General features: G+C 54.3%; 2 protein-coding genes across 9 annotated transcripts in view; both read left to right on the forward strand.

Moving 5' to 3' along the window:
• Positions 1–7,741, forward strand: part of lig1 (ligase I, DNA, ATP-dependent) — a 24,197-nt gene extending 16,456 nt beyond the window's left edge. For all 5 annotated transcript variants that reach the window (XM_078099801.1, XM_078099803.1, XM_078099802.1 and 2 more), the window contains 7 exons: positions 2,358–2,502; positions 2,913–2,995; positions 3,304–3,456; positions 3,592–3,645; positions 5,024–5,167; positions 6,197–6,289; positions 7,552–7,741. In XM_078099801.1, the coding sequence (XP_077955927.1) occupies positions 2,358–2,502; positions 2,913–2,995; positions 3,304–3,456; positions 3,592–3,645; positions 5,024–5,167; positions 6,197–6,289; positions 7,552–7,626 (747 nt within the window). In that variant the 3' untranslated portion in view covers positions 7,627–7,741. The remainder of the gene's footprint in view (positions 1–2,357; positions 2,503–2,912; positions 2,996–3,303; positions 3,457–3,591; positions 3,646–5,023; positions 5,168–6,196; positions 6,290–7,551) is intronic.
• A 5,855-nt stretch (positions 7,742–13,596) lies between these two features.
• On the forward strand, positions 13,597–23,584 carry mpz (myelin protein zero). 4 transcript variants are annotated; one of them, XM_078099812.1, is made up of 7 exons: positions 13,597–13,879; positions 14,806–14,972; positions 16,200–16,413; positions 17,020–17,149; positions 17,641–17,683; positions 21,235–21,264; positions 22,041–23,584. In XM_078099812.1, the coding sequence occupies exons 1-7, from the start codon at positions 13,618–13,620 to the stop codon at positions 22,050–22,052; spliced, it is 858 nt and encodes a 285-aa protein (XP_077955938.1). In that variant the 5' UTR covers positions 13,597–13,617; the 3' UTR covers positions 22,053–23,584. The 4 variants fall into 4 exon arrangements, with proteins under 4 accessions (XP_077955938.1, XP_040026692.2, XP_040026690.2 ...); XM_040170758.2 differs by lacking the exon at positions 21,235–21,264; XM_040170756.2 differs by lacking the exon at positions 22,041–23,584 and having other exon boundaries at positions 21,235–21,435.
• The last annotated feature ends 636 nt before the right edge of the window (positions 23,585–24,220 follow it).

Consider the following 24,220-nt stretch of genomic DNA (forward strand, 5'->3'; position numbering starts at 1 on the left):
AAGTGCACCATGAGAATTTCATGGCAATAGACTGTATAATCACAACAGGAAAACCGACAACAGGGTGGACGATGGAACAAATCAAAACAAGTGATGCTGACGTGTTCACTGGAGGGTAAGCAAATCTTTTCCGGGAAAGAGAAGTAGTTCAGTCTTGTCGGGGTTGATTTTCAGATGGTGGGCGGACATCCACTGAGAGATGTCAGTTAGACAGGCAGAGATCCGAGCCGCCACCTGGGTGTCCGAGTGAGGGAAGGAGAGAATTAGTTGGGTGTCATCGGCATAGCTGTGGTAAGAGAAGCCATGCGAGCGAATGACAGCGCCAAGAGAGTTGGTGTAAAGCGAGAACAGGAGGGGACCCAGCACGGAACCCTGAGGAACTCCAGTAGTAAGAGGACAAGGTTCCGACACAGATCCTCGCCAGGTTACCCGGTAGGTGCGGCCGTCGAGGTAGGACGAGAGAAGGGAGAGAGCAGAGCCTGTGACACCAAGTTCCTGAAGGGAGGAAATAAGGATCTGGTGGTTGACCGTGTCAAATGCAGCAGAGAGGTCCAGAAGGATGAGGACAGAGGAGAGAGAGGCGGCTCTAGCAGTGTGGAGTTGCTCAGAGACAGCAAGGAGAGCAGTCTCTGTGGAGTGGCCTGCCTTGAAACCTGACTGGTGGGGGTCAAGGAGGTTGTTACAGTGGAGATAAGAGGAGAGTTTATTAAAGATAGCACGTTCAATGGTTTTGGACAAAAAGGGAAGAAGAGAGACCGGTCTGTAGTTGTGTTCTTCAGAAGGGTTGAGGGTGGGTTTCTTCAAGAGGGGGTTGACTCTTGCCTCCTTCAGAGAATTTGGAAAACAGCCAGATAACAGAGCGTTGTTGATGAGACAGGTGAAGAACGGAAGAAGGTCAGGTGCAATAGATTGTAGAAGATGTGATGGAATGGGGTCAAGAGGGCAGGTGGTCGGACGGGCAGAGGTTACTAGGGTAAGAATTTGGTTAGGAGAGAGGGCGGTGAAAGAGGAAAGTGAGGGCAAAAGAGGTGAGGTCGGTGGGACGCGAGAAGTAGGAAGTGGGTCTGAGAAGGAGTGATGGAATCAGTGATATCAGACAACGTCCCACAATACGCGTCCCAGGACTTCCAAAAATTCAGTGAACTGTGGGGATTTCAGCATGTGACCTCGTCACCTGGCTACCCACAGAGCAATGGCAAAGCAGAATCAGCTGTCAAGACGGCAAAGAGACTTCTCATGAAAGCCAAAGCAGCTGGACAGGATCCTTATCTTGCAATTCTGGACCACCGCAACACACCGTCACAGGGCCTGGATAGTAGCCCAGCACGGCGACTACTCAGTCGCCGCACCAAAACACTGCTGCCAACGAAAGCAACCCTGCTCAGGCCGGAAGTCGTTCAGGTCAGCCAGAAGCTGAAGAACAGGCAGCAACGTCAGGGTACATATTACAACAGATCTGCTAGAGACTTGGACACACTTGCCACGGGTGACTGTGTGAGGATACAGCCACTCCCACCCAACGCTGTCTGGAGACTAGGCAGGGTGCTGAAGCCAGTTGATGGGAGGTCCTATGAGGTTCAGTTGCAATCTGGAAGTGTCATTAGGAGAAATCGCAGACACCTCAGGCGTGCACCTGGTGTGACCTTTAGTGACCCTCTCGATATGGAGATCAGCATTCCCAGTCAGCCACAGGCTGTGAGACATGAACCTGCAGAGTCTGTTCCTGTCCCTCACGGTGTCGCAGCAGAACATACACCCAGAGACACTGGTGGCGGAGACACCCGTGTCACGACCAGAGCCGGGCGCACAGTGGTGCAGCCACAGCGATATAAGGGCTGTGTGGTATCCTGCAGATGAATGCTGATGTTTACATGCACCGGACACGTGAAAAGTGTACAAGCGCCAAAGTTGTGGTTTATTTGATATTGTTGTGATCATTTGCACATTTCATGTTCTTAGCGAATGGTTGAGTGTTATCTCACTGTGAAACAAACGACAACAAAAACCACAAACAATCGACAACGGCGGCGTGTGCGATCGCGACGCCTCCAAAGGTGATTTATTATTTCTGATCCCATTACTTAGAAAGAGCGATGCACCCTGAACCCCGGGGCTGCAGGCTTCTCATTGTGTGCGTGTCTGTACGTGTCCAATGTCACAGTATCTGTGCGTGTGTGTGTGCGTGCGTGCGTGCGTGCGTGTGTGCGCGACTGTTGGGATGCTATTTCATCCTTGTCATCGCATCGCTCCAAGCTATGAAGAGGAAATGGTTGTAATGATGCACAGTTTTGTCATTTGTAATGATCTGTCTGTCTGTGTGTGTGTGCGTGTGTGTGTGTGTGTGTGTGTTTGTGTAGTCGCTGGTGCGGCAGCCGTTGTGTCGACGTCGCGCTCTGCTTAAAGAAAGTTTCTCAGAAGTGGAAGGAGAGTTCGTGTTCGCCCGATCCATCGACTCCGACAACACAGACGCCATCGCAGAGTTCCTGGAACAGTCTGTCCGAGGTGTGTGCGCCTGTGTGTGTGTGCGTGCGTGTGTGGTTCTTTGTGTGTGCGTGCGGCTGTGTATTTGTGGTAGTTTGTATTCATGATTCAGAGCTTCTTATTTGTTTTCCTTCTCGCTGTCCCTTTGTGTGTCTTGAACCTTTATGTTTGTTACATCGTGACTCATTGCATTTGTGTGTGTGTGTAATAGTCTTTGTTTGAAGTTTTTGTGAGACAGAGACACAACTAGTGTGTCGTACTGTTTTCTTGTGTTGTCCCCAGAACGTATCGGTTTGTCTGTGTGTGTCAAACGGAGACAAAGACCTTCATGTATCTTAAAGATAATCTGTTAATTTCCTTTCTGCACAACTAGAATCGTGTTTTGGTGTATTAATGTGTGTGTGTGTGTGTGTGTGTGTGTGTGTGTGTAGACTCCTGTGAGGGTCTGATGGTGAAGACGCTGGAGAAAGACGCCACCTATGAAATTGCTAAGCGCTCACACAACTGGCTGAAGGTGTGTGACACCACTTCAAAGCCTCTCATGACAGAAACAAATACATTTATGCGTCTAATTTAAAATCTGCTTTTGTTCCTCTATTGTTGTCCGTCCCGTGTAAAGTTAATGTCGGAATCTTCTCCTATGAAGGAGTGGAGCGGCTGATCTGAAATGCATTCTTTAGTTCTCTCTTTTCGCGAAGCCGGCTCCACGTTCTCCGTTCTTCACGCTCAGAATCACTTTACACTGAGATCCCAGTTTCCAGATGTGGTGCTCCGCCGCGTCGCGTCCTCTTTGTGAACCGTGCGCGTTGTGCTCCGCCCCAGCTGAAGAAGGACTACCTGGACGGCGTGGGCGACACGGTGGACCTGTGCGTGATCGGCGCCTACCTGGGGAAAGGCAAGCGGGCCGGCGCCTACGGGGGCTTCCTGCTGGCCTGCTACGACGACGATAACGAGGAGTTCCAGTCCGTCTGCAAGGTGGCCGTCACGCAGCAACACACAAATCTATTCACACGTCCAGCCCAGAGAACCCAAAGCAAACATCTCCCAGGAGAAGCGGCTCGAACGGAGGCTGTCGCCTTTGTATCTTATGTGCTTTTCGTCTCTTTGCAGATCGGGACGGGCTTCAAGGATGAAGATCTGGAGCAGCATTACAAGTTCTTAAAGGTACGACGTCACTGCTTTCCCCACATTGGGGCCTTTTGCTGCTCCAAAGCTACAGGCTCTTCTTCGGTCGAGGTGGAAGGAGACCGAAGCGGCGCCGCTTGAGGTCCCTTCCTTGTCCAAGAAATCACTCCCTCGTCGACGGCTTCAATCGGTCCAACTTTCAGGATCTAAATGGGAACGACGGTGTGCAAACGTTCCTGAAATAAAACCCCAATATCATTTGTGAACTGGCGCCTCCAGGTAGCGGTTTCGTGATTTCATGAATACAGGCACAAACTTCGCCGCCCGCCGTAACCTCACCGCCGCGGTGGAGACGCCGGGGCTCAAACTGCTGCGCGGTGCAGAATGCCACGGAAGCGCTGATTGGGAAGCCGGCCCCCCGGTGATTGGTAATAAGACCCCCCATCTGTAGGTGATGGATGGGGAATTAAGGCGAGCTGCTGGCGTGGTCGATGATTGACTGCTGCTGCACTCGTCTGAGTGGCGAGCTGCACACCAACCCCCCCCCTCCCTCCCCAGACTCTTCTTGTTCTCACTTTCCCCTGTTTGCCGGCTTTTAACTAATCAAGAAAACAATCGGGCGACAGAACTCGGCCTGAACTACATTTTACTTCCATTCATGAGGTGAATTATTAATAAAGAATCGGTCCTTGGTGGGTGAGGAAAGTCTTCATCCACTAAACAAAGACAGAGAAGTTTCTTTTATTAGTTCTTCACACCATAAATGCTGCACAGTCTGCAAGAACGCTGGAAGCAGCAACCCCCCCCCCCCCCCCCCCCCACAAAGGCCCTGAGGGGGGCGGCGCAGCGAGGGCTCGGGGGCGTGAACGACACGAACGTTTGAGGGAAACGGCTCGGACGCATTGTGGTCGGCGGGACCGGATTCCGCCGGCTCGCCGCATGAGAGCGTCGCTGGAATAACTCCAGTATGAATAATGTGTGCGAGGGAGCGAGTCCTCCTCTTATTACTTAACTGTGACCCAGTTCTGTGGACGCCGCCGCAGTCGGCGCCGCGCTGTCGGCTCCGGCGGCTGTTTTTTAAAACGCACCAAACTGATCGCTCGTGTCAGAATATGAAACGGCGCTATTAAATATTGCAGAGGTGCGCTCACAGGAACGGTTCGGGGGGGGGGCTGGAGCTGCAAGGTTATTTCTGATTTTATTTCTTTTACTTTTTTTAAGAGATGAATATCAGGCAACGAAAAGCGTGCTCATCAACCGAGTGGGTGTGCGAGTGGTTTCCCTGTGAGGGGGGGGGGGCAGCTTCTCTGAATACGCTTTATTATTATTATTATTATTATTATGCCAGGTCACCTCGTTGCTTTGCCCTATTTTGCTTTCCTTTTCTGCAGCTGACGTGTGTGTTTTCATCCTCTAGGAGCACATTCTGCCCAAACCGCGCGCCTACTACCGCATCGACCCGGGGGCGGAGCCCGACGTGTGGCTGGACGCCGTGCAGGTCTGGGAAGTGAAGTGCGCCGACCTGTCGCTGTCGCCCGTCTACAAGGCCGCCATGGGGATGGTCAGTGTGTGTGTGTGTGTCTGTGGGGGGGCGCGCAGCGCACTGATAAAGTCTCCTCGTTACGGTCCGTCGCCTACAACGAAAAAGTCACAATTAGAGGCTCGTAATTGAGTTATTAAAAAAGGTTGTAAAAGATGCTGCGTTTAATGGAACAGATCCTTGTTTATTACCCGCTGCACATCATGGCCCCGCCCCCCTGGTGCTCATAAAGGGCCCGCCAGAACTTTAACAGTTTCCAACACTCACTTTAGCACCGGTTGGAGCTGGAGGACGCCGAGGGGGAGGAATTCTATTGGGAAACATTTCTAAGAGGAAAAACCAAACATCTTTGCATATTTCTACTACATTTCATTAAAGATTCATCACAGTTTAAAGGTTTAATTTGTCAAACCTTAAAGGTACAACCTTGAGTTGAGCAAACAATGCTGAGTTAATTTGTGGCGTCATGGACAGGTTATATACGGCTTTAAACTGCACGTCGCTACGTTTCCCCTCCAGAAGAGGACATTTCAGCTCTCGTGTTCCAATCATCGCCACAACTCTCGCCGCGTGTTTCCACAATTACTCCAAACAATTGGCAATTAATCACAATTTGCTCATCAGTCCCCACTTGTCCTGCGAGGCTTCGGCCGATCAGCTCGGCTAATCTGCGCCTGTTGTTTGGTGCGAGGAGCTTTTTAAGCCAACAGATGCTGCCGGTTCCATTAAAACACCCGACGCCTCGTCGATCTCTTTCATCGTCTTTCTGTTGTGAGCTTTTATTATTTTTACAACTCGAGAATTGCAATAGCATCTTTTATTCGCATACACGTACAACGCATCCAAAAACCGTTTCCTTCAGCTTCCACATTTCAAGGTAATCTGCGAATTTAAGCCGCAATTAATTGAAGTAGAAAGAATTGAAACGATCGAAAATCAATAATAAAACTAGCTTCAAAACTTAAATTGAAAGCTACATTTAGGGGTGGTATGTTTTACTTTTCATTGATCGCATGGTTGTTACTGACTGAGTGCGTTTTCTCCCCCCAGGTGGATCCAGAGAAGGGCATTTCTCTGAGGTTTCCCCGCTTCCTTCGGATCAGAGACGACAAGAAGCCCGAGGACGCCACGACTGGAGCTCAGGTAGGTCGGCTCGGCTGCGGCGGGGGCCAGAGAACGGGGAGGGGGGGCGGGGGGGGTCGAGAGGTCATCCGAAAACCAGAGCTTCAGGAGGTCAGACGGGTCGGCCTGGTGAACACCCGTGTGATTTGTTTTTTTCAACACGTATGAAGCATCTTGTGTCACCGGCGATGTCGTGCGTCTACCCGCCGTAACAACGGAGGGCGAAAGTGTAAAAACAACTGGAACGCCCGGAGGCTGAAAAGCACAAAACGCAAAGGACGAGCTTTTAAAAAAAATGTTGCCGTTGATTCATGTAGCGAGCGCAGCCATTTAACAGCCAGGTGAAGCAGCACCTCGGGAGTCTGGGTAATATATATTGTGAGGCAGCACAACAGTGAATTATACAAGAGAAAGAGGTGCAGGTCAGCTGTACACACACACACACACACACACACACACACACAAGCGTTCACGTGAGGCTTTTATTTCCCCGGGTGACTCCAGCATGTGTGAACATCTGGGCGCGGCGGCCGTGCGTCTCAACCAGGCGTTTAGTTGGAATCATTGAAGCTGCCGTTTTACCGGCTCCTCGTCGTTTGTCGGCCCAAACGTGAATTGAAAATGAAGCGGTGGCTCCCGCTTTGATCGCTTTGTCACGAGCGGGACCGTCCTCCGAAACCCGAGCGGCGCCGCGGCCCCTCGGCGTGCGAAGGCACCTGGGCGCCGTTCGTTTAATAAGGTCTGATTGCCCGGTACAATGCCGGCGCTCACCGACTGGAATAAAGGGCCGTCTGTTTCTTCTCTCGGTTATTCTGCCGACAGGACTGTGCCGCTCTGTGCCGCTCCTCGGGGGTTCGGCGGGCGGTTTTAAAAAGGAAACCCCGACTTCCTCCCGAGTCAGAAGGAACGAAAAGTCGCTCGGCTCCGGGCTTCGCCCTCTTAATCCCGCGTCCTTGTCTCTCCTCACTGTGCCGCCCCGCTGATGCTGCTTATTCTGCGTGGAACCAGCTATTCACACATTATTCATTGTCCCCCCCCCCTCCCCCCCTCCCCCCTCTTCAAACCCTGTCGAGCTCAACTGATCACAACCTCCGCCTCCCAGTCAGCAGCTGGGACTCTGACTTCAAAGCTGCGGTTATGAATAATCAAACTGTCGTTATGAGCTTTCCCTCCTGATGTTACTGACTTGACTCGGCGAAGCTTCTCTTCCCTCCTGGCGTCAGGCTTCCACGCACGCCGCTAATGCAACACCCCCCCCCCCCCCTCCCCTTTTCTTCTATCAGATTGCTGATTTGTACAAGAAGCAGCAGCAGATCCAGAACCAGGGGGAGAAAGCGGACCCGGAGGACTACTACTGATCGCCCGCAGTCGGCGGCGGCGGATAATGCTGAACAGCGCTTTCAAAATAATTGTAAATAGCTTCTTTCTTTGTGTAATGTCGATGGAAATAAAGGCGCTTGCCAGTTTTGGGCATCCTGTTGTTCCTGTGTATCGATTTTGTCGAAGCAGCTGCCTTTTTTTGTGGGGGGGGGAGCCAGAATTGCCGTAAACAATTCGCCACGTCCGGAGCACACGGATCCCAGAAAAGCCAAATTGACTCGGCGGTGAAAGCAAACCTGCTGCTCGTAGATCTCCATCTGGGAGAATAAAGGGCCGAGAGAAACTCCCAACGGTGAGGGCCGCATGCCAACGTCCTCCTCAAGCACTCCGGTAAGCAAAGTGCATTCTGGGTGGTGCCCAGGACAACATCCGCCCCCCCGTTATGACAAGTAGAAGAAGACGCAGGGAGCCGACAGCCGCACAGAAAGAGAAGCACTCACGGCGCTCACTGGATGATGGAGATCCACCAAGTGTCCAGCCAGAATCAATCACCATTGGAGGGAGGGGGGGGGCGGGGGGGGAGGGGTCACTTTGAGAGCCAAGGACGGGAACGTTTGGTTGACGTCCACAAAAGGTTTCGGCTGCTCGAGAGCGAAGCTGCTCGTATTCCTGCAGAATAAACCCTGACGGTCCCGACCGGGGCGACTCGATGTCCCACCATGAATTGTGATCACCAGTCTGAGCTGTACGTCCCCCCCCCCCCCCCCCCCTCCAGAGAATATCTGCTTATAGTTTCACATCATCTAAAAAGATCAATTCGAGCTGCGGCTCGGCGGAGTTATTCAAACCGGTTGTGTTTGTCGGCCAAGTTTGGCTTTCATACCATTCATACAAGTTCTCCTTCATGCAAACCCCCCCCCCCCCGAATTGCAACAACATGAAGCCCCGCAGGCCGCGTGTTCTGACCCCGTGGGGAGGGGTTGGGGTCGGGAGGGGGGGGTTGCGTACTCTCGGGTCGACTCGCGCTGTTTGTTTACACGTGCGGAGCGGTTTGTGTTTCCTGTACTCGAGTGCTCGTGAGGTCGCCGTCTGCTCTCTGGGTGTGCAAGTATGCATGCTGATCGGCTGGTGGTGTGTGTGTGTGTGTGTGCGTGTGTGCGTGTGTGTGCGCGTGCTGGGGGGGGGCGTTGGCGTTTGAAGGACGCCATTGTGGTACAGTAATAATGGAAATCCCATATTCAGATTTGCTGCCCTCTCTGTCTGCCACCCTCGTTTATCTGCAGCGTACTCTCATCTTTATCCATATTCACTTCTCCCTTTTCTCACCAGTTTGCTCTTTTAATACTTTCTCCTCTCTTCTTCTTCTTCTGACGCTCGTCGTGGATCTCATCACCTCGCGTCTTCATCTTTTTTTTTTTTTTTTCAAAGTTAAAAATAAAATCTGAATTTCAAATGGCCCCGGTTGGCCGCGGCAAAAAAGAGCCAATTGGGAATCAAACGAGCAGCGCAGCGTGAAATATTAAAAATGCAAATGCGTAATGAATTCAGTTCCATATTGATGCGGCCTTTTGTTGTGAATTGAGGTTGACCGCGTTCTCTCCCGATGTGTGTTTGTCTTTGTGCACCTTTTGTGTTGACAGCCAACGAGACGTTACCGGATCCGCTTCCTCTTTTCTGTGTGTGTGTGTGGCTTTGCTTTGCTTTTGTCATCTCTGTGAAGGTGTGTGTGCCTGGTTAACTGCCTGTGTGTGTGTGTGTGTGTATACCGTGTTTACCGAGGGGGGGCAGATGCCTGCAGGGCGTCGCTGCACAGAGGCCTCCATCTCCAGCGAGGTCCGAGCAGCTGCGCTGTTGGTTCACATCACGTCACGCCGGATCCCGCGGGGCAGCTTTGCATTTGCAAAAGTCTACCTGCTCGCCGCTGCTGTTACATAAGTAGCTGGGAGGGGGGGGGGTGGAGGGTTGGTGGAGCATGATATGTTAAAAATAAAAACCCCTCCCCAGAAGTGATCTGTGGTGTCGCGACAGATGAAAGGCGAGCTGAAGATGCTCCTCCGCTGAAACTGTCCCTGCTGTGTCCCTCTTTAAAGTCCGAGGAAGTGTCCCCTAAAGCAGCTTTATGGATTACCTCCAAGCGCAAAGAGAAAAGGGGGAGAGGAGGAGGAGGAGGTGGGGGGGCATCTACAAAAAAGAAAAGCCAGGTTTCACCTCTCCCCGTCCTTTTTGTGTTCCTCTCTCTTCCCCCCCCGACCCGTTTCTCCCACATGAGCGATCTGTCTTGCTCACAATAAGCCTTTCTCCACCCCGAGAACAATACGTTTGTTCTCCTCCACCTCCTCCCCCGATGCCTCCATCCCTCTCTCCATCCCTCCATCCGTTTGTTCGGTGCTCTCTGTGACATCTCTGCCATGCCAGGGCCCTCGAGGGAGGGAGGGAGGAGAGGGAGGGACAGGCCCCGCCATTGTCCCCGGACGAACCCACGGAATATCAAGAGTGTTTTTCTTGAGCAGGAGGGCCGAGCGTTGGCCAGTAACCTTTCGGATTTGATGATGTCAGCCCCCCCCCCCCCCCCCCTCCCACACACACTATTTTCGGGCCCTTTAAACGATTTCCCCCGTCCTCCAGGCTCGGCTCTTAACAGGGTATTATGTCCTCGACAGAAGAGGCTGGGCAGGACTGTGTGCACTGGGTGACTCATCGCCGGCTCTTCATCAGCTCAGTGCCAGTTGTGTGCAGCTGTGCCAGCGAGTCCTCCAAGTTAATCGACGTTGTATTGTTCGTAAATGCCCCCCGGAGTGCTCTTCCCCCGGGAGGACGTCGCCCGTCCGTGCCTCCTAAAATCATTACAACTTCTCGTTGTTAGACATAAATGAAAATGAAGCCTCTTAGGCCGAGTCCGCTGTGGATGAGGTCGCGGCTCCGCCGTACTTGAAGGCAGGTGAATGGCGGCGTTAGCGTGCTAATTCTGCGGGCGGCGAGCGCGCAAACCACATCCTATTTTAAACTGTGGCCGTGGCCTCCAGGACCTCGACCACAGGGGTCCGAAAAAGCCATCTCGGCAACGCCGAAGAGGTGGAGCCAAACGCCGAAGAGGTGGCGACAAAGCAGGCAGCTAACAGCTAGCAGCTAACAGCTAGCGCCCCGAGTCGACGCCCGCCTATCAAAGCGACCGAGACACTGTGACTTTTTAATTTATGTTAAACAGGTGAGATTCAGCCGCAGTTCAGTTGTCGTGAACGGAGAAATCATTTTTTCAGTCTGTAAGCACGTTTATTTCCGCTACGATCCGACGACGATCGAGCGTCACGGCTGAATAAACACGAGGACTCATTTCAAATTCCAATTTTAAATTTCCAGTTTTGCAAACAGCTAATTGAGATTAGCCCCCCTGAGATACAGGTACTCGCCTGGTCGGGGATCACTGCTCTTGAGATAACGTATGTCGGCACGTTCCTGATCGTTTTTTTGTGGCATGCTTCTCTTCTTCAGATCTTTTTTTAGTCAGCGGGCTTTGAACCGGTGTCCTTTCATAAAAACCTCGATGGCTGCTCATGTAATCTTTATGTAATCCTGCCTTCTGGCCCTTAACTTTTGACAGTTTTCTGGCCAATTGCTCGCCATGGCTCATTAGCCGTATTTGGTTATGGAAATGTCTCGCTTGATTATCCGACGCCCGCAGCACAACTGTGAGCCGACCTCGTGGTTTTACGAGAGTACTCGGTGATTGGTTTGCGATGGCGCCGGGGTTTTTTTTGCCTCCCCCCCCCCCCCCCCCCCCGCCGCCCCAGCACTTGATAAGTGCTTCACTGTGAGGGTAACGGGGTCCATCGGATCGTTGTTGACGGTCATTAGTGTTGATGACCTTTTGGGGTGTGCACATCCTCCCCCCCCCCCCCCCCCCTCGTCTTAACCGGGCAAGAAACCCTCAAGCCATCGCTCCCCTTTCACAGAAGCCCAAAATCCCCCTCCTGCGAATCTGCCAGCCTGCCTTGTGAACTGCTCTCAGATCTGTGACAAACACACTCAACATTATAGACAAATTAGACACGGATGGAGTTGACAAGAGCCGCTAACATCTACAGCTCGGGACGCTTTCCCAGACTGCGATTATCCCCGGCCTTGTTTCAATGTTCTTTCCTCCCTGCTGCCATTGGAAATAATTCCATGTCAAAGAAAATTACAATATCTCAAGTAAATACGCTGTGTGAATTTCTACGGGTGTCTAATGACGCGCCCTCGCCAAACGCAGGCCCAGGCCGCGATGGGGCGGCGAAGGCGAACCGCGATGGGTTGGAGGCCGCGGGTACCGCGTGTATTCAGTCGTCTCTGCGCCAATTGATATCAAGCCTCGTCCACCTCAATGCCGCTGTCCTGCAGCAGAGGACTCGTGTGTAACTGAGCAGAAATCGCTGTACGGATCGCCTTTGGTGCCTCCCCCCCCCCCTCCTCCCCTGGTCTCCCCTCTCCTCCACCTCTCCTCCACCTCTCCCCGCTGTATAATTTAGCTGCAGATAAGCTCTCCGGCTCCTACGGTAGAGTGCTATACACCGCTGCCAGCTGAAGGAACGGGAGGGGGGGGGGAGCTTTGCTCTATATGTGATACAGTTTCTTCCTGCCAAAGCTGAGCCCCTGCCATCGTCATTCGGCGCTTCGGAGTTTTTGGGATCTCGCCACGTTCTGCACCTGCCAGGCTCATAAAGAGCCCCCCTGTTTCCCCCGGCGCCTGAAGGCGGGATCTGCCGTGATTGTTAAGGATGTCGCGATTTAGACGTCCGAGCCAAAGCTTTAGACAGCCGAGGGCCGCCAACAAGTTGGCAGATGGTCCCGTTTTTCCGTTCAGCTGATCCGTCAGCCGGGGGTATTTGCGGCGTCGAGGCGAATGAGCGTTTTTGCGGATTTTTTTCACAAGTGGCGAGGAATTTACGCCGCGGCCTCAAGTGTAAGCGGAGGCAAGTCGATCTCGACGCTCTGCAGGCGAGATCCCGGATGAGCAGGCGCTCAATGAAAGTGGACGTCGTTGTCGAGTGGCTCCTCGGCTTTCGCTCTTATCGTATTGTGTGCATTACCAACAGAGGGGGGGCGGGACTCCCATCACGCCTGACAGGATTTATACTTCATGTTGGGAAACTGAGCATCCGGCTGGCGTCCCGTTCGTGCACGTTTACGACGTGTGACAGAACGACGGAACGAGGCCTCTGCTGAAACTCCCCGTCCATGCCTCCGGGTCCGCCGCCGCCTGGGCCCGATGTTTGGCGCCTCTCGTCCCGTCCCCGCATCAACCCGTCTATATATAGCGGCTCTCGCCCCCACTCTCTCCTCCGTCTGTGTTACTGGAAGAGCTGGGCGGGCGGGCGATGCGATTTTTGAATGCGCAGCCTTGTCCCCAAAAAGCCGGCAGGGAGAAAGAAAGAAAGAAAGAAAGAAAGCGCTATTGACCGGCCGGCGGACACCAGTCGGCCCCAGTCCCCCCCTCTCTCCTTTGTCCCCAAGTGCTCGACGTCAGCAAACGGCAGGAATCCGGCGAGAGGGAGGACACGGGGGGGGCAAAGAGTCGGGGCTTTGTTTGTTACGGGGCCCTCGCCGGCCCGGTGAAAGTGCACGGAGAGGAGAGCGAGGGGACGGAGGGGAGAGAGCGCCGCCGGGCCGACCTCGCTGCAGGTCACCCCACCCCCCCCCCGACTTCACTGTAAACAGTCATATTTACATATGGGCAGCGATCACATGCAAAGGGCCCGCAGATGGTCCAACACTCACTCAGACACACACCTCGCTCACGCCCACACGCCAGGCGCTGATTAGTTCTCCCTCTGAAGGGTGTAATCTCACACCTATTGCCCCCCCCCCCCCCCCCCCCCCTCCTACGTTCGCACCGCGTCTTCGTGCCGGTGAGCCAGGTGACTCCCCTCCACTCCACGAGATAATGTGTGTGCTTTGTTTCAACGTGGGGCGAAATGGAGAGAATCGGCAGGAGCGGGTGGGGTGAGATGGGGGAGGGTGGTGGTGGTGGTGGTGGTGGGGGTGGGGGGGAAATGGGCCGGGCCGGGCCTCTGCGAGGGGTGTGGTTGGGTATAAACCGGCGGACAGTGGGTTTCCTGTTGTTGTCCCCGGTTCGAAGCCCTCTGTCCCGGCGTCCTCCACTCCTCCGCTCTCCACTCGCCTTCCTCTCGCCTCCTTCCACTCGCTCCTCGGCGGGACTCTTCCCCGACAGACTCCGTCCTTTGGGAGCGCCGCAGAAGCCAGACACCATGCTGACGTTTTTGGCGCTGGCGTCTGTTGTCCTGCTGGGAATCGGTAAGAAAAGAAGAAAAAGAAACTTCTTCTCCGTCTTCTTTGAACTCTTTTTTTTTTTTTTTTTTTTTATTCAAAAAAGCGAAGATGTAGAAATAATCTTTCACTGATGTGGGGTCAAAGGTTAAGTGAGGATTTGAAGAAGAGCGCATTTTCTGTGTTTTCTTTTCACCGCATACCTGAATACTGATAGAATTGGTAATAAAATGCGTCAATGGGCTTAAGAAGGAACTAATTGATCTTCCTCGACTCTGGCTTAACACTTGATTTAATGTCTTAGCATTTCGGGTCACCTGTGTCCTCCACAGGTGACCCCATGCGAGAGTTTCTGCTCTCAGGCAGGCGGCTTTCTTTCCTCCACCCTCCCCGAACCCCCCCATAGATATTAGTCAGGTTTTTAATTACAGCGAGAGGCCACACGTTCTGAGTGAGTGAACAACACAGAGAGGATGCTGTGCAGCCCCCCGGGGGGCTGTTTGACACGTCCGGGGTGTTTTTTCAGGGAAGTCAAATATTGATTTTTTTTCTTTTTTTTGCGGCCAAAACCAAATTAACATCGATCGTTTGATATTATTCAACCATAAATAGCACATGCGATTAAGCCAACGTAATCCATATTAATGGAGAAGAGGATCCCCTTTGATTTACGGAGACCAGCACCAATATTCCAGCAATAATCCAAATGTTTACTCAGTGCATCGCTCACTGTGTTTACACTGTGTGTGTGTGTGTGTGTGTGTGTGTGTGGGGGGGGGGGGGCATATTTTGAGATTTATAGAAGTGTAATATGCAAAAGCCTCATTATCACTTATGGGTTGTGATCGGCGTTTTTTTTGTCACGTGCACGACACCTGCTTCCTTTCCGCAGGTTGTAATTGTAGGCAGACTATGTGTAATTCGTCACGTATGACATGTCTGGTGTCTCCCAGTCCCCGAGCAGACCCAAGCCATAGTGATTTACACCGGGTGGGAGCGCCACGCCCTGCTGGGCTCCGACGTCCGGCTCTCCTGCTCCTTCTTCTCCTGGCGCTGGACATCGGAGGACGTCACCTTCTCCTGGACGTACAGGCCCGACGGCTCCCGGGACAGCATCTCTGTGAGCGCCGCCCCCCCCACACACACACTCGAACTACAGTCCACTGGTTGATAACGGTACTAACATCGTCCTGACTGGTGGTCCTGGTCGGCGTCAGACACAGAAAGCCGGCAGGACGTGTGTGACGTCACCGAGGCCGATCATCTTACCACCAGATGAACTTTGAGTAGAACAGAACAGCCGAGTTGAAAGTCATCAAAAAAAAAGAATCCCGGTTTAATCCGACAAACACGGATCTTTTCCGCCTCGCGAGTGCAGCAGACGTGTCCGAACTCAAAGCAAAGAAACGTCTCGCGCACTTTCCCAACTCTCTCTCGCCGCCCTTTCATTTCACCCTCCCCGCCCTTATCGTTCCGCCATCTCCCCAATCTCTCCATCTCGCCGTCCCGACTGCGCCTCCCTCCGCCTAATCTCCTCCTCCACAGCCCTGCCTCCTTTGTCCCTCCCCTCCACTCTCATTGCCTCCTCCCTCACCTCCACCGCTTTCATCCGCCTTGAGCAATGCCCTCGCTTTGAAACTAGACCCCCCCCCCCCTCTCCGCTTATCTCGTGGCGCTCATTTCTTCACCCGCCGCCACAGATTCACGGTTTCACACGTCCGTCTGTTTTCGTGGCGCAGTTGTCCTTTTTAAAACGCGGCGTTGACAGGACTCCAACCTTCAGCCACGCCATTTTTAATTAGTCGGTCACCGAAAACCTAAACCACATTTGACGTAGTGGCCGTGACGTCACCCGTTGGTCCCTGGACCGCCGTTTTGAAGCCCAAAGTCGCCATCTTGGCTTTGCCAGCTGAGTGCATTCAAAATGTTACGATTCACTTTGATGAAGTCAAAACACATTGTGACCGGCACCGGACCTGTCAATCACAGTAAGCCCCGCCTTGAAGCATTCTCCACTTTGTGGCCTATTTAACATCTAAATGAACATCACGCTGCCTTGAAGGAGACTAAACGTTATATTTCCCTCAAAGCCGATGAGCTTTTGGTTTCACTTTCACAACTTGTCGATGCTAATGCTGAAGGTCCTGACCTGCTGAAACACTAACACAACAATTCCCTCTCAGAAAAAAAAATGCTAAATGGGTTCTAAACTCAAGCCGCCACTCGATAACGTTAAATAGAGAGATTTTTTTAATTACGGCTGCTGATATCAAATTAGTCAAATGTTACAGTTCTTGCTCGTAGTGCCACAGAGAATCGCCCGCTGACTCTTTTGGTCCGGTCGCAGATCTTCCACTACACCGGCGGTATGGCCTACGTGGACAACAAGGGCCCCTTCAGGGACCGCGTGGAGTTCGTGGGGAACCCGGGCCGCCGCGACGGCTCCATCCTCATCAAGAACCTGGACTACGCCGACAACGGGACCTTCACCTGCGACGCCAAGAACCCCCCGGACATCGTGGGCCGGCCCTCCAGCGTCCGCCTGCTGGTGTTTGAGAAGGGTGAGATGGGTGTGGGGGGGAGGCGGCGAGGGCGGGGGGCGGGGGAGGCGGTTGACAGTCATCCAGAATCAAATTCCCCAGCATGTAAGATCTAATTCCCGCGTTGTCTTACATCTGCTCGTTAGCTTTCCACTGAGCCCATATGGTGCATTTTGGGGGTAATTTTCTTCACCAGAAGCCAAACTGTTCTCAATTGTTGTTATAATCACTGCAAACTTTGAAATGAATCTCAATTTTCGCCGTGCATCAGTCCAACGCGGGCGCCGCGTGCAGGTCGCTTAGAATTCCTCGCACCAGTCCCGTTAAATAAAATCAATTACAATTTTTTTTTTATCTCTTTCTCTGTTTGAGATCGCTATCGCTGCCTCGCTTTCACTACTTTCTCCTACTCGCCTCCTCTTCCCTCTCTCCCCCATTGTTCTCTCCCCCGTCTCCTCCCTCCTCCTCCATGACTCCTTGCTCTCACCTTCTACCTCTCCTCCTTTTCACTCGGATTCTTTACTTTCATTCGCTTCACCCTTTGCTGCCCTTGTCTCTTTTTTTCGTTCATCGACTTCCCTCCGAGTGACGTTCCTCTCGCCCCCCCCCCCCCTCCTCCCCCCTCAGTGCCCATCCAGGCCGGCGTGATCACGGGGGCCATCATCGGCGTGGTGCTGGGCCTGCTGGTGCTCATCGTGGTCATCTACTACCTGATGAGGTTCCTGGTGGCGCGCCGCGTCTTCAGCCTCAGCGTCAGGTCAGTGCCCGGCCCGTGGCCGGCGGCGCTCTGCCGGTCGCTCTCGTGCCGGGGACTGGAGCGGAGGCCGGAGCCCATCCCTGGCACCGACACCTGCGTGGCCAAGCGGGCGTAGTTTGGATTCGGCCGGGAGTTCGGGTTTTTTTTTTTTTTGGGGGGGGGGGGATTGGAAGGAAAAAGGAGCCGGATAAGAATCCGTCATTTAGATTTAATCAGAGAAAACAGTACTGCTCGCGTCCAAAAGCGAGATGATTAAAAGTAGTGAGGCGGAAGATCCAGAGTGGATAATCCACCAGATCATGAAGATGATGGGATGCCAATCCAATCTCACCAGATCTTAACGCATCTGGCCCCCGGGGGCAGCGGTATGGAGGGTGGGGGGGGAGACGGAGTTGATGCCGTCACGGCTGCCGGGCGATGCTGCCCCGTGACCACTGGAGGGAGAGATAGATTCGACATCCTGACATTGTCTTTTCTTCTGTCCCCTCCAGCAAACATGGCAAGAAAAAGAAGGAGGGATCACAGCAGAGACAGGCAAGTTCCCCTCCGCTCCTCCCCGAAACCCCCCCATCCTCGTCTTTCCTCCATCCTCCCCCCCCACACGCTCCATCACCCGACGCCGACAAACACCCCAAAAAATCTTTGTAATTCCGGCTCCTGGGGGCCCGACTCCCCCTGAGAGCCGGCAACAGCAGAACCACGAGCCGTTCAAACTCTAATAACTGTGTTCAAGCTGATAGAATTCCTGTGCCGCGTGGTGGTGGTGGGGGAGACGGGGGGGGGGCGGCGTGCCACCTCTGATCGCTCTCTCCCTGGTGGCCCTCCCCCCCGAACGGCGCGAGTAAACAGCCACGGGGGCCAAGAGCTAGTGTGAAATGGCCGAGCCGCGCTATAGCTGCCTTGAATGGGATGGAAGGGAGTGAGGGAGGGGGGGGGGGTTTCGCCGCTGCCAGCAAAGGAATTGGGATGCTCCCCCCCCCCCCCCTCCCACCTCGCTTCCTCGTGGGAGAGCGATAGCCCCCCGAGTGGTGGATTAATCAGACATTTTGGTGGCTTGTATTCTGTTGTAAATACAAGGCAGCAGGGCAAGTCGTGTTTGCTTGCTGTGGTAATGTGGGGGCTGGATAGTTCGGGGGGGGGGGGGCTTTGTTATCGACTGCAAAAAAAAAAAAAAAAAAGGAAGTCGAGGGATTTTGGTTCAAGGCGTTTTCTCTCTCATCTGTGAAGGGAGATGCAGGCAAACAGACGAGCAGAGGGTTGCCAGTGTGAAGACGAGCGGGCCCTCTGGTGGGGGGGGGGGGCTTGGGTGACGGTGCATAAATGAATAATCCCCCCCCCCCCCTCCTCCAAAAGGACGCGGATATTTGCAAACATTCCGCACCGAGCTCACACGTGCCTTATTTATTTTTTTAAATCTCCTTTCCGTTTTTTTCCCCTGTTTGCTTACCCTGCGAGGCGACCCCCCCCCCCCCCCACCCCCTCCCTCGCAGTCTGCAGCCGCGCCGCACACGGGGCCCTCGGGGGAATCCGCAGCGCGCTCATAAGTGCTTGTTTGATCAAATCGCCCTTATTAGGAGGCTCTGCTGAGTCGACACACTCCTCCGATCCGCCGCGCCGCCTTCGGTTTGCTGCGGATCTCCAAAGCGGGAGACGGAGGGAGACGGAGGAGACAAAGGGTGGTGTGTGTGTGTGTGTGTGTGTGTGCGCTGCTCCCCATTAGGTGGAGTAGTGGGAGAGGAGTTCACCCCCGCAGACACACACGCACACACACGCACACACACGCACACACACACACACACTGTACCGGAATGATAATTGAGTGCACTCTGTATCGATCACAGCTCTCTCTCTCACACACACACACACACACACACACACACACACACACACACACACACACACACACACACACACACACACACACAGGCCACCTATTCTTCTTTCCATCCCCCGATTGCCTCCCTCCTCCTCCCCTCCCCACCCCACCTTACTTCACTTTACTCCACTCCCTCATTCACATTCCTTTTATCTCCCTCCCTCTCCTCAGTGGCATCCTCCCCCCTCCTCCTCCCCCCTCCTCCTCCTCCTTTCCCTTCCTCGCTGACCGTGAGAAGCATCTCTCTCTGTCTGTAATCCCCCCCCCCCAGTATCTCCCCCCCCCCCCCCCCCCCAGTCTCTCTCCCTCCCCAGGTGTCCCGGGTTCTGGACAGAAAATCGCTGCCTCTCTCACTCTTCATCCACCTCTCCATCTCCTCGCCCACCCGCCCCTCTCTTTAGTATGCAGGGGAGGGGAGGGGGGGGGGGGGGGGAGACGCAGCCACTCACTCCCCTTTAAAGCGCGTGCAGCCTCTGTAGCAAAGACGGCCCCGAAACCAATGCGCTGACGTACGAGGGAGAGGAAGTGTGATGGGAGGTAATGACCCCGGATGGGCCGCTCTGCAGCCGCCCCCCCCCCCCCCGGATGCCGTCTGCAGAGCGTGCGCTGCTTTGGCGCGGCGCGGGATTAAAGATGATGCATCTTCTAACGCGATCAGCGGGGGGGGGAGGGGGGGTTAGGGTTATTAGCGGAGGCTTCGGGGGGGGAGGGAAGCGGCCTCTGGTGGGCTTCCCGCCGCCGGCTAACGGGATGCATTTCTGCAAGCGCTCGGATTTCAACCTTTCGGAGGAGAGTTTAAAGTATGCAGTGTTGTGCAACGTGGGTGGGGGGTTTATTAGGCGCCATCGGGGTAACACGGGGCACTTATGGTGCTCTTAAACTGGCTAACTGGCAGGCCAATGCACCGGAATGCTGCCGTGACGCTAACCGTTACCGTGGCCGTATCAACTGACGGGTTCGTTGCGCCTCAAATGAAGCTTCGCTTTTACCGCCGTCATCGATTTCTTCTTAGTTTTTTTGGACTCTGTACAGAATGAGTGGGAGTGAATGGGTGAATTATGTAAGAAATGGTAAGATGATCCGAGGCTCAATGTGGCTGGTGAGGGTCATCGCCATGACTACAGCGAAGGGCTCCGCGACAAATTATTATTCCACTGTGAACTTAAATTATTTCATTAAACAGCCCATCGGAGTGATCGGTGGACGGGTAATGAGTGCGCAGGTGTTTCCTCTCAGAGATGTTACCCAGCATGCACCGGCTGTGCAGGTTGAAACAGAGGTGAATGCAGAATGAGCTGTTTCGGCCCCGCCCCCCGCCACGCCCCGCCCCCGACAGGACGCGGCGGCGTCTTTGTGCGTTCAGGCCGCCACAAGGAAACAAACACCGTCGGAGGTTAGAAAGTAAAGAGCTTCCAAACATGAAAAGGCCCGATTTGAATTATTCAAATTTAAGCGGGCGCGTTAAATCAGCAAAGAGGCTTTCCGTGACTTGACATGACTCCTCCCTTCACGCCGAAATACAGCAACTTAAACGGCGATCAAAGCGAAGCCGGATGTCTGAAAACGCTCCTTTCAGACCAAACTGTCAGCTTTTCAAGATGCATACATATAAATTGCTAATTTAAGGACCAGAAGGGGAAACCGGGAATTTGGTTCACAAAGCCGGTCAAATGTGTGTGTGTGTGTGTGTGTGTGTGTGTGTGTGTGTGTGTGTGTGTGTGTGTGTGTGTGTGTGTGTGTGTGTGTGTGTGTGTGTGTGTGTGTGTGTGTGTGTGTGTGTGTGTGTGTGTGTGTGTGTGTGTGTGTTATTGATCGATTGGCACTCAGTTGTCGCAGGTGTTCGGAGCCTGTCAGACACTGTGTCCCATCCTAACGCATGGTTACCTGTTTTGTCACCCCCTTACAGCTCTGGACACCTCCCCCCCTCACTTGCTACCCCCTCCCCTAAAAGGACTGTCTCTCTAGCTCCTCCCCCAGCCCCCCCTCACCCCACCCCATCCGTCTCTCTGTCTCCGTGTGTCCTCCTCGTCCTTAATGTGTTCTGTTTCTGTCCTCTTCACACCGCTGCGCCTGCTCCATCACTCACCCTCTCATCTCTAACCCCCCATCTCACCCTTCCTCCCCCCCTCCCCACGCTCCTTTCCTCCTGAAGTGACTCTCCTCCCCTGTTCTCCCCCCCCCGTCCCCAACCCCCCCCCCTCCCCCACAGGGCCCTGCGCCTCCCGCCGACCCCTCCAAGGTGAAGGCGGCCTCCTCGGAAAAGAAGAAGCAGGAGTCGCGCAAGGATAAGAAATAGGATTGGTGGAGGGGCGGGGGCGGCCTCGCCGGCCGGCTGCTTCGGCCCGCCCACCCGGCGGCGTCCGAGGCCCCGCCCCAACAGCGGCAGCAGCAGCAGCAGCAACGAACCGTAGCCGGGAGGACGGAGGGGGTTGGAGGGGAGGGGGGCCGGGTGCTGATGACCATCGAGCTGGAGCTGTCCCGCGGGGACGGGGAGGAGAGGCCCGGCGGCGAGGGAGGGAGAGGGAGGTCCACGCCGCCGGGCTTCCTCTCCCGCCTCGCCAACCAGCTCACGTTCGCAGAGTAGAGCGACAGGCGCCATTTGAAGACAGCAGGGTTTGATCATAGAATCCCAAAAAGCGGCTCCCTGGGTTTTCCCCCCCGCTGCCGGTTCCCCCCCCCCCGCTGCCGCCCGTCTACCCGCCCGCTGCCGCCCGCCAACCCGCCCGCTGCCGCCCGCCCACCGAAGGAAACGCGTCACCGAGCCCGAGCTGCGGGGACAAGCCAATTTGCTTCTTTTTTCTCCTACGCAACGTGTCAAACTCTCCCTCCGCACTGATCCCCCCCCACCAAACACCCCCCTCTCACCCCCCTCTCACCCCCCTCTCACCCCATCTCGTCTCTTTCACTGTGAATATCGTGTTGATTACAGACGTGATGCTAACGGCTCTGTCCTGTTTTCCCTCCTCTCTGCTCTCCTTCCTTCCTTCCTTCCTTCCTTTCCTCTCTCTCCTGTAGATAAAGGTCTGACTCCTCCATGACTGCCTCCACTCCTCTAGTCTGCTCCCTCCTATTCTGCCCAGCCTGATGCCCCCCCCCCTCGTCCCCCATTACCTCTTCTCTCTGTGAGAAACAGACTCATTGGGCAAACTGTAAAAGTGCTCAAACCTTAACAACGCCCGTAACTTTCCTTAAGCGGAACCCCAAAGACCCCCCCCCCACAGACACACACAGCCCCCCCCCCCCCCCCCCCCCACAGACACACACAGCCCCCCCCACACCTTAATGTTTACGGAGCTGTGGCTGCACCCTGGACTTCGCATAGAGAGAAACGGGAGACAGACAGACAGACGGACGGAGGGGAGAGCGATAGTGAGGGAGAAATATGATTCCTGCCCCCCCCCTCTAACCCCCCCCCCCAGGTTGGGTTGATTCAATCCTCTCACATTTGAGCTAACGGAGGTTGCCACTTGCCCCGGCTAAAGGGGGCTATTTCTGGCTTTGCAGCCTTACTGTAACAGCTGCACATTTCATAGGAGGTGGGGGGGGGGGGGGGGGGGGGGGTCACCAGGTCTCTCTTATTTTAGGTCCAGTTAATCCGCTCGCACGTTTTCTCCTCTCCAACCCGAGGCTAATTACTTTAGCGCCCCCCCCCCCCCCCCCAACGCTGCCTTGTTCACTTTCATCTCCTCTCTCATCTCGGGGATTCAGCTCCTCCTTGTTTCCTTTCCTCTCTGCCTCCACCTCTTCCTTTATCCCCTCCTCTTTCTTGTCGTTTATCTCGACACCCCCCCCCCAGAAGAAAAGGCCTCCTTAAGCCTCTCCTTATCTGAGAGCCTCAGCTCGATGCTCTGCTCCTCTCTCCTGTCCTCCGTCCCTCCCTCCCCCCTCCTCCTCAAACTTGATGACTGACGTCTCTCCTCCCTCCCGACGGCCCATCGACCAACGCCCTCTCGGTCGCCCTTCAAAACGCCCCCCCCCCCCTCCCCACGCCCTCCTCCCACCCTCTACTGGGTTGTTTCTGCTTGTTTCGAACGCCGATGCTCTCCTCTGCCCCCCCCCCCCCAGCAAAGGAGGGAAACGCGAGGACGCCGAACAGAAACCCTTAATCTAGCTCGCTCTCTTCCCGTCGCTTGTTTTCATGTGTGTTTATTTAAGTGACATTTGATAAAACCATCGTGTCCCCCCCCCCCCCGCCGCGAAGGTGGCAGAAACCCACACGACTCGCCAGTCGCCGTTCAGCCGTCCCCGGTCACGGGAGGGGGGGGGGGCGGCTGGAACGTTTTTTTTTTGCTTCTCCTGCAGCCACACGGACACCTGACGCGAGACCAGCAGCATTAGGAGGCCTTTACAATGCGTGTTTTACATGTGTTACAAACTGTATTAGTGGCACAGTAACACCCCCCCCCCCCCCCTTTGTTTGTTTGTTTCTTTTACCGTTACGTTGATGCGTTGTGTAACTCCGGAGCACTAACAACTGTTGATGACTCTGTGTAATGTGTTGTAAGGAGAACGTAAATAAAAAGTTGTCTCGCAGAAGACAAAGTAAACCCAGTTCAAAATGTCTGTTCGTCTACTTTCTTTCAGCTTGAGCATCAAGTGAATAATTCTCGAATGTCTCTTATGAACGAAGACCTCCCCTCCCCCCCCGTGAATGAAATGTCTGGATTAGCTTCATAGCAGAGTTGGTCTGGACGCAGGTGGTTTCCTGTTAAATTCACGAGGAATTCCGTTTCGCTTCACCGGCGGCGGCGGCCGGGGAGTAAAACGGCGTCGCCTCCTCGTGCCCCCTCGTTACCGCGAAATAATCATGATGAACCGGAGAAAAAAAATGAAAAGTGCTCGCCGACCATTTACATCCTCTCCGCGTTTAAGAGGGTCACGGAATGGGGGGCACTTTCGGAACGGACACATTTTTCCCGACTTAATGGGCCGGCTGGGTTCAGCGAGCATTTCGCGACCTTTTCCGCAAAGCGCCGGGCTCCGCATTCGGGGCCCGCTGCCGTCGTTACCTGGTGACCCGCTGACCTGCTGAACCACGCGTCTCCGCGTGGAGTCAGTAAAGTTGGGCCCTGCATCAAAAGGTGCGTGTAGCTTATAGCATAAAGGCGGAGAATCGTTTAGCTTAACGCTCGCTGCTCAGCAGAGCGGATCTCATTTGTTTCGTTCGCCCGGCAACAAAGAGCTAAACGAAAGTA

The sequence above is a fragment of the Gasterosteus aculeatus genome, chromosome 3 (genome assembly GCF_964276395.1).
Source record: "Gasterosteus aculeatus chromosome 3, fGasAcu3.hap1.1, whole genome shotgun sequence".
NCBI lineage: Eukaryota > Metazoa > Chordata > Actinopteri > Perciformes > Gasterosteidae > Gasterosteus > Gasterosteus aculeatus.

Coding starts and splice junctions, on each gene's coding strand:
- mpz (XM_040170756.2), top strand. CDS start 13,618: ATGGGCCGGGCCGGGCCTCTGCGAGGGGTGTGGTTGGGTATAAACCGG. Junction 16,414..17,019: donor CCTGCTGGTGTTTGAGAAGG/GTGAGATGGGTG, acceptor CTCCCCCCTCAG/TGCCCATCCAGGCCGGCGTG. Junction 17,684..21,234: donor AGGGATCACAGCAGAGACAG/GCAAGTTCCCCT, acceptor CCTCCCCCACAG/GGCCCTGCGCCTCCCGCCGA.